General features: G+C 36.3%; 1 protein-coding gene across 6 annotated transcripts in view; it reads left to right on the forward strand.

The window, feature by feature from the left end:
• The window catches only part of SGMS2 (sphingomyelin synthase 2), a 67,833-nt gene extending 56,036 nt beyond the window's left edge, over positions 1–11,797 (forward strand). For all 6 annotated transcript variants that reach the window (XM_067568231.1, XM_067568228.1, XM_067568230.1 and 3 more), the window contains 5 exons: positions 922–1,596; positions 2,748–2,865; positions 5,344–5,497; positions 8,839–9,005; positions 9,754–11,797. In XM_067568231.1, coding sequence (XP_067424332.1) covers positions 1,142–1,596; positions 2,748–2,865; positions 5,344–5,497; positions 8,839–9,005; positions 9,754–9,957 — 1,098 coding nt within the window. In that variant the 5' untranslated portion in view covers positions 922–1,141 and the 3' untranslated portion in view covers positions 9,958–11,797. The remainder of the gene's footprint in view (positions 1–921; positions 1,597–2,747; positions 2,866–5,343; positions 5,498–8,838; positions 9,006–9,753) is intronic.
• Positions 11,798–13,015: the final 1,218 nt, after the last annotated feature.

Consider the following 13,015-nt stretch of genomic DNA (forward strand, 5'->3'; position numbering starts at 1 on the left):
AAAATGTGCTTCCTATGCCTAGGTTACAATTGTATTGTCAAAAAGCTTGCATAAACCTAAGAGTAAATATTGAACTCCATTTGTATTTCCTCAAAACAGAATCCATGCCTGCTTCTGATCTACTGAGAAATTCTCAAAATGTGTGCACACATCAGAAGCTAATTAGCAGATTTACTGCTGAAAAATTGGTGTGGATACACTGTGTATTGTTTTTGTACAAAAAACACAAGTTGAATTACCATTTTAAGTGCAAAATAGAACAATAAATGAGATTACACATATGCTTAAACTTACATGTGGCTTTATGTGTTTGCCGAATTAGTGCTTCAGGCTCGCTAGCTTGAAGGATCAAGCCCAAATAGTGGATGTTATCCTCTGAGTTTCTTTAACTTTATGGACATAATCAAATTCTGCATAGACTAATTCCTCATGCAATCTCCATGCAGTTGTGTTAAATTCAGTAGGGTTGCTGTGGGGTGTAGCCCAGCATGGAATTCCGTTCAGAGTGTTTACATTTAATATGAAGAATGTCTGGACATCTTGACTCGTAATTCTGCTGTTGACAGTTAAGAAAATCAACCGTGTAATGTCACTGGCTGCTGAAGCCATGTGAATACTGTTTTGTTTTTGTTTTTAAAGGACAAGATTGATACCACCCACTAAACTGATTGTAATGAGTCAAGATCAAAACAAAGTTATTCAAAGTTATTTAATTTAAAAGTTAACACCATCTATTTGGATTAAACTAATGAGAATTTTTAATACCGACTAATATTGTCTGCTTTGTACCCACAATGTCCAAAAGAACCAAACTGTATTGATACTTAGAATGCAGATTTCCCTAAGCTATTTTGGTATTTCATTTGTGAATTGTCTAAATATTGTCTCATATTGTCTCAATATGGTTTTGTTTTTTTACAGATGATACGGTAACAGCTTTTGGGGAGAGAAAGTGGATTTGTCTCAAAGATCTGTTTCAGAACAACTGAACAGAGGAAAAAACAGAATGGACAACTTCTGAAAACTTCATTAGAGAACAAAAATTAACTGGAAACATATAAGGCGGATTTAGAGGAGTAAAGAATTTTAAAAAGCAGCCAGAAATTGATAATTCTTTGGTTTGGCTAAAGGTCTTGGGGTAATGGATACCATTGAGACTGCAAAGCTTGAAGAGCACATGGAAAGTCAAAATAATGACACTTCAAATGGTTATGCTCGAACTACCCTATCTGTCAGTGAAGAGAGCAAAAATGGCAATAGCAAACCAAAAGGTTTACCTAATGGTTTGCGAAAAGGCACAAAGAAATATCCAGATTATATTCAGATTTCTATGCCTGCTGAATCTAAGAACAAATTTCCTTTGGAATGGTGGAAAACAGGCATTGCCTTTGTGTATGCTCTTTTCAATTTAATTCTAACGACTGTCATGATCACCGTGGTTCATGAAAGGGTACCTCCCAAGGAGCTCAGTCCTCCGTTGCCAGATAAGTTTTTTGATTATATTGATCGTGTGAAATGGGCTTTTTCTGTATCAGAAATAAATGGGATGATACTAGTTGGATTATGGATAATGCAGTGGCTATTTCTCAGATACAAGTAAGTAGCTACATTTATTTCTGCTTCTGCTTAGTAACAAAATTTAATTCTGCCACCCTTAATTATATTGAGTAGCACCTTTATCCATGAGTAGTCTCAGTGATTTCCCAGAAACTTTACAGCTAGCATCTGTACCCATGCTGTAGAATAGGGCTGCCTGGAAAACAACGATTACATTTCACGAAAAATGTTGAGGCTTCAAAATTTGTGTTCTTTCTGATGCAGAATGAAAACAAGACCTTTTCAGAGCAGGGACCTGAACCTCAGCTTCTCACATCCCCACAAAACTATGTAACCACGAAACTATTGGCTAGTCTGAGATAAATTCCATCATGGATTTGAGAGACCGTACAGATGAAATTTTCGTTGAAGTGATACCATTAGTCAAAACCGAAATGTTTTGGGGAAACTGCACTCTTTGACAGAAGGTGCTGTGAGATCTTAGTACCCGTATATGTAGAGCTGGTTGAAACATTTTCAATGAAACTTTTTTTTAAATTTCTGACGAGGCACTAGACAGTTCACTAGTCTTAGACTGGATGCTCAAACTATTCACATCTCTGAGAACATCAGCCCATCTTTCCCTCCAGACCATCTCCTGTTTCCTAATGAAGCAATCTCTACAGATACTTTTAAAGGAAAAAAAACTTTATTTGACATGGAATTGAAAATTAAAAGATTACAAAATATTTACCAAGCAAAATAAAAACATAGTTATCAGTAGGCTAGTGCTGTTACATAGGCCTGAATTTACTTACAATCTGGTGGTTAAACAAAACTGTTACATTGCAGTAATTTCTTTACTTCTCTTAACTGCAGCACATTCATGTCTCAATTTCTGTCTGTGCCCCTCTAAGTCTGTGTGACATGACCCAGCAAGATGTGTCCATACATTAAATATTGTGTGTGTCTCTCTCAAATCTCACATGGAAGTAGTACTGTTGAAACTTTGATCTAAGCCAATGTAAAGTTAATAGAGTTTTTTAATTGTGTTTTATATTTAAGGTGTAGCCATTTAACTGAGGCTACAGCTAGCTACTAGAAGCACTCTCTCTCTCTGTGTCCTCATGAGAAGTAAATATATCCTGCCCTGGAGTTTGTGCTTACAAAGTCTTTCTCCTGTCTCCCTCCCCCCCTCCCCTTGTTTTCAGATCAATAGTGGGACGCAGGTTCTTTTTTATAATGGGAACTTTGTACCTGTACCGCTGTATTACTATGTATGTTACCACCCTACCTGTGCCTGGGATGCATTTTCAGTGTGCTCCAAAGGTAAGAAGTCTTGGTATTGCCTGAAGTACTAAACCAAATACAGTATTTGAAAAAAACATATTGGTACATTCATTTATTTTAATAAAGTTAATGTTTTCTACACATATTATGTGATACTCTTCAGGGATAAGTATGGTTCCTGGCAGGTCTCTTCATATTTTTATTATAGTGATTACTAGATTTTTCATTTTATTTTGGTATATTTCAGTCAGTAAGGCAGGATTTTGTGAGCAGTGAGCATCTTCCAGGAGTCGAGAGTACCAGGGAGTAGTACCACAGCAGATTGATTGTTTGCCCATTTTATTCTTGGTTTTATGTAGATCTAGATATGTCAGCTTTATTCCAGACTAGACTTTATTAAAAAAGTCCACCATCTAGGTTCATATCTTCAGAGAGATTTTTTTCATCCAAGACCTATATAATATACCTAACTATAGTTGGTCAGTTGACATACAAATCAGCTGCTTGCAGGACAAGCCATTGAAGCCTTGCATTGCAGCTAAAGTTTTGAGAGGCAATGGTAGCATGCCGTAAGCATGTTTGCCAGTGATCCTGTTTTGGCCAGAGCTGTGTGGGGCTTTTAAATTCAGTTTGGGCAGCTGACACTGCTGGCAAAAGAATGCAAAAGGTATGTGAACATGGCAAAAGCAAATTTTTGAAAAAATTTGAGCAAATATTCGTGGAAATTTGATTGTATTTGTATTGATTGTATAGAAATGGTACTATAGAACTCAATGATAAAGTGCTCTGAATGTTAGACCAATTGTGTGTGGTGATGTTCGAGAACTGGCTTAGGTTTCTGTTATGATAACTCCTGGTCTCTAAACTGATCCTGTAAGTGAAAATTTATATGAAACAGAGTTTGCATGGTATCAGTAAGTGTAAATCAGTCCAAGTGTACTTGAAAAGTCTACAAACATGTCAACAAATCTAGGCTGACTTTTTTGAGAATGTAACAAAGCCCCATTTAGGCAAGTTTCATGTGATTTGAAGTTTTGATTTGTGAACATTTTTGCTCAACTTTTTGGACAAATAGTGAGTGACTTGCATGCAACACCTCACACAATGATCATTTATATTTGCTTTGTTAGAACCATTTCTCATAGTTCAGGGAAACTGTACCTGTATTTCTTCTTAGTGATCTAGCAAAGGCACCTTCTCTCAGGCTTCTGGGCCTCTAGCCATCACCTCTCTTAGATAGAGACTTGCATCTCTTTCCCTCCTGACCAGGGCATTTCCAGGCTGCACAGTCCCTTGACTATACTGTGATATCCCCAGCAAAAGACAGGCTGCCTAACCAGACTTCTCTTGCTTTCTCTTCAGAGATTAATAACAGAGTAATTGCCAACAATTAGTTACCACATAGCACTTCCTATGAAAGCATATTCATTCTTAGGATAAAAGCACTACAGAAAAAACATATTAAAAATAATAAAAGAATTTACACACATGCTAATAAGCTTACTAGAAATTACCAGAACTCCAACATGGGCTCTGGCAAGTCAGTCTTTAAAACCTCCCGAAGGGTTCTCTTTTATGATCACAAGTTCATAAGATCTTCAACTCAGAACTAGCACCCAGTCTTAAGGGGCCTCCTCAGTAGGCCAAGTCCTTCCATCTCTTCCCTAAGGATTCGGGTCCTCCAGGGACCAGTGGTCCTGTCCGTTTGCTGGATCAGGAAGAAAGCTCTAAATCATCTTAAATTTGGGCTAGTTACTCAAAAGTCCTTTCTTTGTCTGTTGATTCCTGGAGAAACCAAACTGGGTTTTTGAACTGTCTTCATGCAACAGGTGATCAGCAGACAAAGTCTCCTCTCAGGGGAAAGCTTCAAAGGCTGAGTTCATTTGTACTTCCTTGGAACCCCACTTCACACATATTGTCCCAAAAGATCAATCATGTCTGCTATGTTGTTTAACGTAGTCTTTTTAAGTTCATATTATCTCCTTGTTCTGACTAAAAATGCAATAAGGTTTAACTTAACTCCATAAGGTTGACCCAGGATGTTGCAGGATACTATCATATCTGTCACACCATTATTGAAAGAGTTCTGTGGTATGTCACAGAAGTGACTAATTTGTAATATGAACTTACACAATTCTTAATGTGTCACCCTTTGAAATATACTGTGCCTCATTCTGATGAATATTATAGAAAGCTTTGTGGTTTATTTTTATGAAGATATGCACATTTTGATTGGAAAACGAGAAACAAAAAGGTTTAAAATCCAGCAAAGCATATCCTTCTCTAATCCTGTAATGTCCAGCCTTGGTGGTTGACAGATTTTTCTGGTAAACATGCTATTATCTTTGAGAAATACATAGGTAATAGACCAAGAAGATTCAGACATTTAGTAGATATAATTAAAAGCTCTTTTTTTTTTTTTTTTTCCCCCCCTTAAGCACAAGTTGACTTGACATAAACTTCGTGTCTTAACATGTATGCTCATCATTTGAAGTACTTTTTTCCCTCATTTTCCAGCTGAATGGAGATTCTCAGGCTAAGGTGCAGCGGATCTTACGATTGATTTCTGGTGGCGGTCTGTCCATAACTGGATCACACATTCTGTGTGGAGACTTCCTCTTTAGTGGTCACACAGTAGTGCTAACACTCACCTACCTGTTTATCAAAGAATGTAAGTTACAGTATTTAAATGTAGTCATATTGCTGATGCCTGTGTTACAAGAGGAGCACTTAAGCAAAACCACTTTGTTGCATTTACATGTTTTATTTTTTACATCATGAAATAAATGGCAAGACTGAAATACACAGTTTGACAATGTGCACTTGACCCTCCCAGTAAGTAGTCTCTGGAATGTGTCTGCTGTGGTTGTACATTGTTTGTAGGTACAATAGTATCCTGATACATAGTGTGGAGCTTCAGAGTTTGAGCAGACATCTTTGTGTTTAGGGGACCATTGAGAGGGCAATGATGAAGGTAAGGTTGAGAGATGGGCTAAATCAGCTAGGTGCATAAAGTGACTATCCGTCTTGTCACTTCAGTTTGAGGTAATCAGCAAATAATGCTCAAATTAATGACTTGAGAAAGATAGAGAGTGAGAAATTTTTCCTCTTGACTTCAGTGGTAGTTACGCCTGCTTACCCCAATGCTTAATTTGGTGCTGAATTTGGCTAGCACAATGGAGGATATTTTTTTATAACCTCGTTTTACAATGGTCTGTCAAAAATCCAGCTCCTGAGGGCAGTAGGGGACACTGTGGCTTCTGGAATCTCACAGTATGAGTGTTATGTTTGTATAACTGAGGACCTGACTCTAAACTGTAATATGCAGCATGCACCACGCAGAGCTCAATAATTTGGCTACATGTTTGGCCACATAACAATGCAGTAGTGGGGTTCTTTCTTTTAAATTCATAGCCTGGCATGTGTCTAAAATTAGAATCTGCTCCTATTTCGTTTCTGATGTCCTGAGCACTTTGACTGAGGCATTAGATAATAAAAATGTTTAACGAAGTCTAACTTCAGCATATAGGATAACAAACTTAAAACATTCTTTGATATAACAAAAAGAAGTCCCATCACTATATGATGAGGCAAACAATGTAACTTGGCAGTGTAAACAGAGACCTTTCCCCCAGAGAACTTCTGCCTGGACATAAGACCTTTATTTCTTTAAACAACAACTGGAGACAAAGGAGTATAGCATGGTGACTATTAAGCCTAAGTCTTTGTACTGTGAAGCGTTCTGGCACTGTACTGTGTATAATTAATAAATCAAAACTGCAAGAAGAACAGATGGCATTCGGCCTAATGTTCCATGAGTAGGTGGCAACAGGATTTCCTGCTTTCTATTTTTATTAATGTTGTATATATGTGTGTTATCACAGCTTAACAGTGGTCATTTAAATCTTATCCTGTTATATATGCCACAAGCAAGATATATCTTAACTCTTCTTCTTTTTAAAGATTTTTTTTTTTGGTACAGTAGCATAATTCATATGTCTTTAAATAGCAGAGTAAGGGTGGGGGAGAATAACAGCAACCAGACTGTACCTATAATAAGCCCTGTAAATGCTGCCTAAGAATTGGCCATGTATTCCATCTGAATTCCTCTGCTTTGTAATCAAAGTGCTCTGTACATCAGAAATGCATCACTGACCCATTTCTATTTCCTGTATAATTAGGAAAATGTAGTTTTCTAACCAATAGCATATACTATATCACAGTTTTGAATTAGCAGTTGCAATATGCTCTGCTGGTCTCTTTGATCTGGAAAGTTTCTTGTATGAGAGACACTGTTTATTTCTAGGTGTAGGGTTTTTTTTCTCTCCTCCCTTCCCCTCTCATCTTTGGCTGTTGTCAGTGAATTTTACTCATAGGCAGGAAAGGCCATGGGAGCTTTTTCCTGACCCCGTACTACTTTCTTTCAGAACAGTGAAAGATATTCTGGTGTGAAGTATCACTTCTCTCTGGAGCCTGCTTCCTCAACTAGATGACAGGATTTGACTGAAAATCCTGGTCCCCAAATCAGTGGGATGGACTCACCCTTAGCATTTTTGGGGGAATTCTATGATGTCATTTTTTTAGTTCCCCCCTTCCTCCAGAACATAACTGAGTCCTCACTACAGTGATGTACAGTAGAACCCAGAGTTACGAGCTGACCAGTCAACCACACCCCTTGTTTGGAGCCAGAAGTACACAATCAAGCAGCTGCAGAGAGAGAAATAAAAAGCAAACACCATACAGTGCTGTGTTAAACATAAACGCCTAAAAAATAAAGGGAAAACATCATTTTTCTTCTGCATAGTAGTGTTTCAAAGCTGTATTAAGTTAATGTTCAGTTATAAACTTTTGAAAGAACAACCATAACATTTTGTTCAGAGTTATGAACTTTTCAGAGTTACGAACAAGCTCCATTCCTGAGGTGTTCGTAACTCTGAGGTTCTACTGTACCAGGTAACACCATGCACACGGGCAGCCTTTTTGGGTAAGATCACGGATATGCTCTTTAGGGTACCCCAAACCTAACAGACTCATTTTACATAAAAATTTGGGTGGGAATGATTGGGGGTTCATCACCAGTCTCCCACTGCAGGGGAAGTGGAGTCAAGTTGCCTGTCATGATGGACTATAGTAGCCAACATCAAAAATGTTTTTCAAGGAAAAATTTCCAGCCAAACTGCTAGATTGCCAGCTGCTGGAGAGTTGTGGACATTCTGGACAATTTTAGCACTTTCGTACTGCTTCACAAACATTAACAAATTAATTATCACAATGTACTTCCCTATCTGGCATACCAGCCCCATTTCACAGGCCAGGATACTAAGGCAGAAAAGTTATGTGACTTGATTAAAATCACAGGTAGTGTCAGAGCTGGAATTAGAACCCAGGAGTTCCTTGCTTCCAGTTCCATGTCTAGTCTATGAGAATAGACTGCCTCTTAATCTATTGAGCTTACTCCTCTTGTGACCAGAAGCCAATTTGGATGTTAAGCTGAAGAGCAGTCTCTGCTGGCTGAGAGGCATCTTGTAATTATCATCCTCGACAGGATCTTGGACAGCACCACCCATCCCCAGCTATGAACTGGTCATGGTTCGTCTCTCCAGAAAATGGTGAAAGGACTCTGAATTACATCATGATCTTTAGGAAAAATCCCAGTGACTAACTTTTGAGTCCTAGTGGTTAGCTTTTGTCCTTTCTTTGGTAATTGAACTAAAAGCCATTTTAAAAATGAAAACTTAAATTAGTCTTAATCTTCATAGGCTCCTCAGCTGAAGGTCTGTGAGTCCCATTGGCCATACCTCTGCATTAGTAAGCCACCTTAACAGTTCAAAGTCCATTTTTACTACAGCAGAGATTTCTCTCTGTCCATTAATATATATGTATAAAATATATACATAAAAATACAATATAATAAAATACATACATCACATAGGTTCAAATTAAACTGCTACAATTAATCTGTTTTGCCATATTGGATATTTATAACAACATATAATTCTCTCCTTTTGACAGACTCACCTCGTCATTTCTGGTGGTATCATTTGATATGCTGGTTGTTGAGTGCCGCTGGTATAATCTGCATTCTTGTTGCCCATGAACACTACACTGTGGATGTTATCATTGCTTATTATATCACCACAAGGCTCTTCTGGTGGTACCACTCAATGGCTAATGAAAAGGTGAGTGCATAGGAGATATATATAGACCACTATAAACCCAATAATGGCTTTTCCTTGTAAACACCACAGAAAAGGTCATAGTGGCCTTTAAATTAGTAGATTAGAACTGGGGTAAAAATAGAATTTTTCTACAAAAATTGAAGCATATGTTTAAAGTTAAGCAGATTCTTAGGTGCTTTCCTGAATTGGGGCCTATGACAAGAAGAAATAATCTGTCATTTCTGGCATGCAAATGTTTTACAAATCTTACTTCTTTCTAAACATAAATACTTTATCACTGTTTTAGGTAGATAGGATAGGCTGCACTACATCTTAGTTTGTGAACAGTAGCTACTAATGTTATTAGAGATCTTAAATTACTCAGCCTTTTTAAAAATTCCAGTTACATTTCCTGCAGTAAATTACACAAAGGTTGACTGTATCCTATGTGTGTTTAAAATTTTTTTTCTTCTGTTGGCTTTAAATATACTTTTTTTCAATTGGAGTCTCCCCTTGTTCTTGTATTATGTGGCTCGTTAAAAAGAAAACTGTTCAGTTCTCACTGTGCTATTTGTAATATGGAATACACCGGTCACATCAAACTGTTTTTCTTTCCAGCTTAAATAAACCTACTATTTTCAGAATTTCATTCAAATATACTGTAATTGTCACAGTCTTCTTTATGATTCAGCTAATATGATTGGTTAGACTGTCTAAACTTGTTTAAATTGCTTCTTCCCACTCCTCTTTACCCCTCTTCCCAATATAGAATTTGAAGGTCTCTTCCCAGACTAATTTTCTTTCTCGAGCATGGTGGTATCCGATATTTTATTTCTTTGAGAAGAATATACAAGGCTCAGTTCCTTGCTGCTTCTCGTGGCCAATATCGTGGCCTCCCAGTTGCTTCAAATCTTCATGCAAAAAATATTCACGGGTCCAGAAGACAGGAGAGGACAATGAAAAATCCACCTGAAAGAAAGATGAAGAAAGGAAAGAAAGCATCTGCTTTTTATTTTACCAAAACATTAATGCTATAACCAAAGTTCTTAAGAAGACTAGATTATAAGGGAATAAGTGGACCAAATTCTTGTGCAATTGATTGGAAAGACAACAATAGACAAAATGTATCACTCCTTGATATGTTTTCTATTCATCACATTGTACAGGGCTATTCCACTCACTAGGAGTGCACCACAGATAGGACTTTTCTCTGAGAAAGAAAAGAAGCAGGAATTTGGTTTTCTTATGAGATTGAGGTGCCAAAGAACACACCCCACCTTTAATTGTTAATTATCACTCATCCACAAAATCTCATCTTAGAGTTCTAGAATTTGAGGTCAAAAGCATACTAACATTTAAAGTTACGATATCTGTCAATAGTATTATACAGAGAATAGCACAATGGTGGGAAGTGGTTTACTGTATTATTCTTGCTAATGAAGGTAAGACTTAAGTTATATGACTGGTGGAGCCAGAAATGAGTCTTGACATTTTATGCTCTATGGGAATGAATGTACTATTACCCTGAAGTACTACCACTTTCCATGTACTCTATCATAGACCAATTTTTACATTTTGTATTGGTACTTTTATATTTAAAAAAAAAACTTTAAAAAAACCCTAAAAAGGAAAGCTGTTGTGCTCTCTGATGACATTGCAAATTAGAAATAATAGCTGCTAACATAATTGGAGATCTACAAGCATGGAAATATTTTCATTTTAGAACATATATCTATATAACAAATAAGAAGAAAACTGTTTCAAAGTCTAAACATTTAATGGCAAGTTAACCTGGGTCTGTGTGTATTATGTGTATATATAGCTATGTAATGCATATAGGTATATATACATCTGTGTATTCATACACATTAACCAATACTAGATAAATGAAAAGAACTGTGTATAATATGTTGTTATAAGCAGAACTCCCACTGACTTCCTTCGGCTGCTTGAGGGCTGCAAGGTCAGGTCCTAAATGGGAAATATAAAAATCAAACATTTTAAATTTTTAGTTACTGTTTCTTGCTGACACTATATGGACATTTGTGCTTGAGAGCCTGATGTTATGCAGTTATTTTTGTTTTGTTTTGTTTTTTTTAACCCTTGGACAAATCTCAGTGACTCATAAACAGATGCCAAGGTGAATACACTTCAACAGCAGCACTACTTCCACTATTACTTAACAATATTTATTATTAAATGGTGTTGTCATATGATTGACCCGCTATTCCTTCTTATCCAGACTTGTTTGTCCAACCACATTGTCTATACAAGTATGTTGGTTTAGAATGTGGGAATACACAACTTCGTTAATGTGCAACAGAACTGCAGATTAGCTGCTAATTTGATCAATGTTGTTTTTGTTGTATTTCATATTGTTTTGGGGAAGAAAGGGGATACTTTGACATCCCAGAGTTTAATAGTTAATTTGTTCTGCATTCATTTCCTCGGTTATTCAAGTATTTTATTTCAAAACCTTCAGTAAAAGCAGATGGCAGAGGAAATAATCGCATTAATAGTTAAATTAACCTGTAACTTGAATGAAAAAGTTGCTCTTATTTTAAGAATGCCTTGACAAATGTGAACACTAAAAGGAAAATTAAATGATATTCTCATTTTAAAAAATCTAGTTAGAAAAGTGCTATAAATAAAATGCAATATACAGTACCCAGATCTGATTTCTTTTTCAGTTCACAGCGTCAAGGACTATAAAACTGTGCACCAGGAAAGTATTTTTAACTTGCCTTTCAGAAGATTTTTGTGCATTATCTAAGCATAATACAATAAACTGCATTATTTACAGTGCATCCTGGTAAAATACAACTCAGTAATGATCTCCAAGCTTTTTTTTTTTTTTTTTTTTTTTTTTTTTTTAATTTATTTTATTTTATTTTAAAGACTTTTTCTTCTCACTGGAAATATTTAACATCATGCTGCGGAGCCTGATGTTGTGCATATGGACACAAGGTTAATGTTTTGTTCCTGGCAGAACTTTAGTGACTCACAAGCTAATACCAAGGACATACATTTTGATAAGTGTTCTTTCAATTATTAGCTAACCAATCCTATTAGTACGTCAGCCTTTGCAGCTCCTTAAAGTTATTGTTTTATTTCTTGTTTGAGTTCATCTGCGTGGACCACAATGTCTTTGAAGTCAAACCCCAGACTACTGGGCTATAGCTTAATCTCCTAACTGACATGTTAGTTATTTTTAGTTGAAGGGCTTTTGATAGCAAAATCTATGCTGGGAAATGGGGGTGAATTTCATTAGTAGTAAATCTACTTCAAGATAAGCATCATGAAACTTTGGTCTGAGCATTCTAGGAAGGATCAGAAACTATGCTTTTCACTTGGTAGTCTGTTAAATTACTGAATAATACATCCATTGATAGCCTAGATAGATCACAACAAAGTTCCACTGCAATATTTAGAAGGGTATTTAGCTAATGACTGACCTGCAGAGTATATCAAGTGCTCTGCTCAAAACCAATATCCTTATTCAGTACAATTTGTTTGAGGTCCCATTTTGTTTAGAGGAGAAAGAATTAAAATTGAGTGAGTAGCTTAAAAAAAAAAAAAGCAGGGCTAAAACAAATCTACAACTGATAAGTGCTTAAATGCCCTTCATTCCCATATAAATCAACAGAAGTTGAGGATGCAGTTGTTTGCAGAATTTGGCCTTTAAACAATAGAGACTAAATATCTTGCAAGTTTCTTCTTATTGATACACAGAAAGCAATAAACTTATTGTATCTATTTTTTAAAAAAATTGCTCATCACAGTCAGGAACATTTAAAGCTTATGTGTATCCAAGAATGTAGAATGACACACTTAAATTTTCAAAAAATTAGAGCCTATTCTTTATTACCACACTCCACTAACAAATCAGGTATAGGCCACAGCCAGTCCATATGAAAATGAGTGTAAAGAATTTACAGCAATTGTGGTAAATGATGGACTATTAAGCAGTTCAAGACAAAAAGATGGAAAGAAATGGAGTAAAGCGGATACAATCCAAAAGTAAAAAGCTA

This window comes from Emydura macquarii, unplaced genomic scaffold (assembly GCF_026122565.2).
Source record: "Emydura macquarii macquarii isolate MOO-44397 ecotype Brisbane River unplaced genomic scaffold, CSIRO-AGI_Emac_v2 contig_2863, whole genome shotgun sequence".
NCBI lineage: Eukaryota > Metazoa > Chordata > Testudines > Chelidae > Emydura > Emydura macquarii.